The 6,000-nt window shown below is 52.1% G+C and overlaps 1 protein-coding gene across 1 annotated transcript in view; it reads right to left on the bottom strand.

Annotated features, from left to right (window-relative positions):
- Positions 1–305: 305 nt before the first annotated feature.
- Positions 306–6,000, bottom strand: part of WDR18 (WD repeat domain 18) — a 44,886-nt gene continuing 39,191 nt past the window's right edge. The window contains exons 9-10 of the mRNA XM_056845143.1: positions 1,091–1,159; positions 306–480 (exon numbers count right to left, since the gene is read on the bottom strand). Of these exons, the coding sequence (XP_056701121.1) occupies positions 346–480; positions 1,091–1,159 (204 nt within the window). The 3' untranslated portion in view covers positions 306–345. The remainder of the gene's footprint in view (positions 481–1,090; positions 1,160–6,000) is intronic.

Raw genomic sequence — 6,000 nt, 5'->3', positions numbered from 1 at the left:
GGATCCAGGAAAGGCTTCAACGACGCGTACAGATCACTGCTTTTCTTGCGCCCCCAAATGGACTCCTTTTTGTCCTATGGAGCTGCCCTTCTTGTTTTTTTCTCCTGGCTTGCCCAGACACGCCGCAGGCTCTGTGCGGCGGCAGAACGGAGTCTGGTGGGCCACATGGCCCTCGCAGCTCCATGGGAGTGAAATGGAGGAGGGAGGAGCCCGCAGAGACATGGGGGCCCCCGCCATCTGTCCAGGAAAAAGAAAACTCAAAAGCGCGCGGGGAGTGTCCCCCGCCTCCGAGGCCGGGTGTCTGCCTGCTTCTCCCATCCCTCGAGAGGCGAGCTCGGGACGGGGCTATTGTTTGCCCGGCTTGGTGATGATGCGGCTGGAGAAGTCGAAGAGGCTCTTGTTGATCTTCCGCAGCGTGCCCACCTCCTCCTCCAGCTCTGTCACCTGGATTTTCAGCTGCTCCTGGTCACCCATCAGGTTCTGCAAGGAAAGGGCGGAAGTTAGGAGGGGCTAAAATATCTTCCCGTCCAGGCCCAGTGCCGGAGAAGCTCCGCGGGACCCCACGCATTCGAGGGTGGAACAGGTTGAGCATCCCTTATCCGGACTGCTTGGGACCAGAAGTGGTCCGTATCTCGGATTTTCCCATATTTTGGAATATTTGCATATCCATAATGAGGTAACTTGAAGAAGAAGAGTTAGTTTTTATATGCTGACTTTATCTTGAGGAAGATTCAAACCAGCTTACAATCACCTTCCCTCCCTCTACCCACAACAGACACCCTGAGATGGGTGGGGGTTGAGAGAGCTGTGACTAGCTCAAGGTCACCCAGCTGGCTTCATGTGGAGGAGCGGGGAAACAAACACAGTTCACCAGATTAGCCTCCGCCGCTCATGTGGAGGGGTGGGGAATCAAACCCGGTTCTCCAGATCAGACTCCACAGCTCCAAACCACTGCTCATAACCACTACAACCACACTGGTGTCTGAAAACTGCTGGCCCGTTTTAAAAAGGGGCGCAGGACCCTGAAATATAGCTCTCTGTCAACTGCCCCGAATTTGTGTACTGGGGGGGGGAGTTGGAGTTGTCTCACCTTCTCTCGTGTCAAACACATCTGGGAGTACAAACGCTCTGCTTTTTCCAAGTAGCTTTCCCCAGATCCCTGCGAGAGGAAAATAAGAGAACGGTTGGGCTAGCGGTGGAGATTCAGCAGCTGCTCTGCAGTGTTTCAAGCAAGCACCTCCAAGGGAAAACGGTAATTAGCACGCGTCTGGCTAGCACCAAAGCTCTCCTCGGGCATGGCACTGGGGATAAGAACATAACGTAAGAACAGCCCTGCTGGATCAGACTGAGGCCCATCAAGTCCAGCAGTCTGTTCACACAGAGGCCAACCAGATGCCTCTAGCAAGCCCACAAGCAAGACGACTGCAGCAGCATTATCCCGCCAGCGTTCAAAAGCACCTGATATAACAGGCCTGCTCCTCTGATCCTGGAGAGAATAGGTATGCATCATGACTAGTATCCCTTTTGACTAGTAGCCATGGATCGCCCTATCCTTAATGAACATGTTCACTCCCCTCTTAAAGACCTCCAAGCTGGCAACCATCCCCACATCCAGGGAGTTCCAAAATTTAACCAGGTGCCTCTACGAAGCCCACAAACAAGACAAATTGCAGCAGCAGCATTGTCCTGCCTGTGTTCCACAGCACCTAATATAACTGGCATGCTCCTCTGAACCTGGAGAGAATAGGTATGTATCATGACTAGTATTCATTTTGACTAGCAGCCATGAACTGCTCCATGAACATGTCTACTCCCCTCTTAAAGCCTTCCACATTGGCAGCTATCACATCCTGGGGCAGGGAGTCCCACAATTTAACTATGCACTGTGTGAAGAAATACTTTATCGGTTTTGAGTCTCTCACCCTCCAGCTTCAGCAGATGACCCCGCGTTCTAGTAATTCGAGAGGAGAACAGCTTCTCCTTGTCCACTCTCTCCAAACCATGCATAATTTTTTAGACCTCTGTCAAATCTTCCCTAAACCACCTTCTTTCCAAGCTAAACAGCCCTCTGTACTTACTGACAGAGCATTGCGCCGTGAAGGAGACGCGAACAGATAATCTCCGCAGAGAGGCCGGCAAATCTGACAGCGGCTGACGGGACGCGAAGGACGCGGCGCACATCGGTAACAACAGGCCGGGGTGGAACACAAATAGGCTTTGAGTGTTCTTCCGAGAGTAATGACAGAATCGGAGGGGCGGACATGAGTGGCAGAACGGGTGCTCCGCACCAAAGGCAGCTTACCATCCAGACCCATGGCCGTTGACGCTTGCAAAGGCACGTTTGAAACGCGACGAGCTCTCGGTCGCCCGCTGAGCAAGTCGGCCTGGCTGAGAGACGAAAGCTGCAAGCCTCGGAAGCCTCGGTTCAATCTTGCCTGTGCTGTGAACTCACTATTTGGCCCCAGGCAACCCACTCTCGGCCTCTCCCAACCAAAGAGCAACCAAAACGATCAGGGGGCTAGAGCAACTGCCCTATGAGGAGTGGTTAAAACGCTTAGGGCTGTTTAGCTTGGAAAGAAGGTGGTTAAGGGGAGACATGATAGAGGTCTATAAAATGATGCACGGTATGGAGAGAATGGACAGAGAGAAGCTTTTCTCCCTCTCTCATAAGACCAGAACGCGGGGTCATCTGCTGAAGCTGGAGGATTCAAAACAGATAAAAGGAAGTATTTCTTCACACAATGCAAAGTTAAATTGTGGCGCTCCCTGCCCCAGGATGCGGTGATGGCTGCCAACTAGGAAGGCTTCAATAGGGGAGATGCAATTTCATTTCCATAAAAAAAAAAACCACACTGACCAATTAACCCTTTTAAAAAAAATCAGTCACCTTTATTGGCATGATAGCAAAAATTTATTTACGCTGGGGGTGTCAAACATAAGGCCCGTGGGCCGATCTGGCCCCTCGAGAGCTCTTATCCGGCCCGCGAGCCAGCCACCCCCCCAACTCTCGATCTGGGCTGGCAAGGCCCGGCCCGGCCAAGTGACTTTTATGTCACATTCGGCCCTCGTAACAAATGAGTTCAACATCCCTGATTTATGTTATTTACAGTTGGCCTTTCTCACCGGGCCTCGAGATGGATTACCCAGAGAAGGCCAATACAATCGACAAGAAGGCACGGCCAATAAACGGCGCAATACGGAATTACGCTGCAGAAACCTGGAAACTGACCCCAGGTCTGAACCAGCGCTGAAGCAAAGCCTTAAGTATTAACGCGACGCGGTAGCTGAGGCAAAAATTCTAGAGTAGTCCAAGTGACAGTTTAGGAGAACCAGGACGAGGCTGAATTAGGATAAAGAGCTCTCTGTCTCTTCCCAAAGATCTTTGGAACATGAGCGCAGAGAGAGGTAAGCTCCCTCCGCAAACCAGGCAGGAGGAGGAGCAGTCCTTCCAATTCTCAGGCGTGTCTAATCTCGGCTGCGGAAGCAAGGAATCAGCTACCGAGGGAGGTGGTGAGCTCCCCGTCACTGGCTGTCTTTAAGCAGAGGCTGGACAAGCACTTGTCAGGGATGCTCGAGGCTGATCCTGCGTTAAGCAGGGGGTTTGACTAGATGGCCTGCCTGGCCCCTTCCTGCTCTATGATTCTAAGGCTTGCAACAGGGAGCCAGGAGGAGAAGTCAGACCCCATGGCTTGAAAGTCAGGGGCGGGGCAAGGGACCACCCAATCCTAGAGGAGGGGTGTGTTGGGGGTGGACCTGGGGAGAGAGGGGCCTTTTGCTCCTGCCCCACCCCCCACTTTCAGATGAAGCTGGAGGGCAAGAGATTCAAAACAGATAAAAGTAAGTATTTCTTCACCCAACACATAGTTAAATTGTGGAACTCCCTGCCCCAGGATGTGGTGATGGCTGCCAACTTGGAAGGCTTCAAGAGGGGAGTGGACATGTTCACGGAGGAGAGGGCTATCCATGGCTACTAGTCAAAATGGATGCTAGTCATGACGCATACCTATTTTCTCCAGGGTCAGAGGAGCAGGCCTATTGTATTAGGTGCTGTAGAACACAGGCAGGACGGTGCTGCTGCAGTCGTCTTGTTTGTGGGCTTCCTGAAGGCACCTGGTTGGCAGCTGTGTGAACAGACTGCAGGACTTGATGGACCTTGGTCTGATCCAGCACGGCCTTTCTTATGCCAGTACTGCAAGACTGGAGGTGGCTTAGGGGCAGAGAGGCCAGGAGTTGCTCCAAAGGCCCACCCTTGAGTCTGTGGCGGTCAGCCTTGGACTGGCTCCCCTCAGGACCAAGGGGACAGACCTGGGAAGTTGCTCCCCCCCGCCCCGCCCCTGACAGGCCCTGCAAAGCCTCCGTTGATACGGAGGGGGACCCCCCTAGCCCTGCGAAGGCAGCTCATCAGGAACTCCAGACACGCAGGGTTGGAGCAGCTGTTCTCATTTGGGAGCAGACAATCTGCTGATAACGGAGAAACAGGTGATCTTTATCTCCTGCTCCTGCACGCCAGCCGTCAGGCTCCGCAGAGCCGTCCCGATGCCATCCCAGCCGCTCACTCCAATTGTTACAGCGGTGTCTCCGAAATGAGAAAGACAGAATGTCAACCGGGGCCTCTGGAGAGGAGGGGAAGCGGTAAAGACCGTAACACCAGCCTTCCATTTTAGGCCTGTGCCCACCTCTTTATGAAGGTTAAAGACATTTTCAACATCCTTCCCCCTTATATGCCCAGCATAGTGTAGTGGTTGAGAGTGGCGGACTCTAATCTGGAGAGCCGGGTTCGATTCCCCACTCCTCCACATGAGCGGCAGACTCTAATCTGGTGAACCAAGTTGGTTTCTCCGCTCTTCCACATGAAGCCTGCTGGGTGATTTTGGGCTGCTCACAGCTCTCCCCGAACTCACTCAGTCACACCAACCTCACAGGGTGTCTGTTGTGGGGAGAGGAAGGGAAGGAGATTGTAAGCAAGTTTAATTCTCCATAAAAGGGAGAGAAAATCAGCATATAAAAACTAACTTTTCTTCTTCTTACTAACTGGGCAGGTTAATCAGGGATTCTCCTGGAAGCTCAATCGAGAAGCCGCTTTGGATCTCCACTGGGGTGAATTGGGGGTTTAAATGGTGTAAATGAATAAATGAAAGAATAAAGAATGGGCTCGCAAGAGCTTAGCCCCACAACCTGCTCTTAGTGTCATTTCCAAGCCCCAGATTTGGAGGAGCATTCACCGAAACATATATTTAATATCCGCCCAACACGAATTCTCCCAGGAGCTCAGGCTGGTGTGTATAGTTCTGTTCTCCTTTGTTCTGTCCTCAACAACCCTGCAAGGTAGGTTAGGCTGAGATAAAAGTGGCCACCTGCCCAAAGTCACCTTCAAGACAGAATGAAGATATGCAACTGGGTCCAAGAACTTAACCACACCCCTGCACTGGCTCTAACAAGACCTACTGAGTATGAAACACTTCCCCTTCCACCAGGGTCTTGTGGAAAATTCTAGGAGCCACTGTCAAATTTTAGACAGGGTTGAGGAAATGATTCACAGAGTAGTTCTAAGCAGATAGACACCTTGCTAAACTCACTGGCTTCGATAGATTTAAAAGGTGTTGCACTCTGCTTAGGGGACCCAGAAGAGTTGGTTTTTATATGCTGACTTTCTGCACCACTTAAGGAAGAATCAAATGGGCTTACAATCCCCTTCCCTTCCCCACAACACACACCCTGTGAGGTAGGTGGGGCTGAGAGAGTGTGACTAGACCAAGGTCACCCAGCTGGCTTCAAGTGTAGGAGTGGGGAAACAAATCCAGTTCACCAGATCAGCCTCCGCTGCTCATGTGGAAGAGTGGGGAATCGAACCCGGTTCTCCAGATCAGAGTTTACTGCTCCAAACCCCCGCTCCTAATCGCTACACCATGCTGGCTCTCCCAGGGCTATCATGAACTCCAATGGGGAGAGGGCATCCTCCGACAAGAAGCCCCAAGCTTGGTGTGAAGAACCCTGCAGAGG

The sequence above is a fragment of the Euleptes europaea genome, chromosome 2, assembly GCF_029931775.1.
Source record: "Euleptes europaea isolate rEulEur1 chromosome 2, rEulEur1.hap1, whole genome shotgun sequence".
In the NCBI taxonomy this organism is placed as follows: Eukaryota; Metazoa; Chordata; class Lepidosauria; order Squamata; family Sphaerodactylidae; genus Euleptes; species Euleptes europaea.
This window is presented reverse-complemented; position numbering and strand designations above follow the sequence as displayed.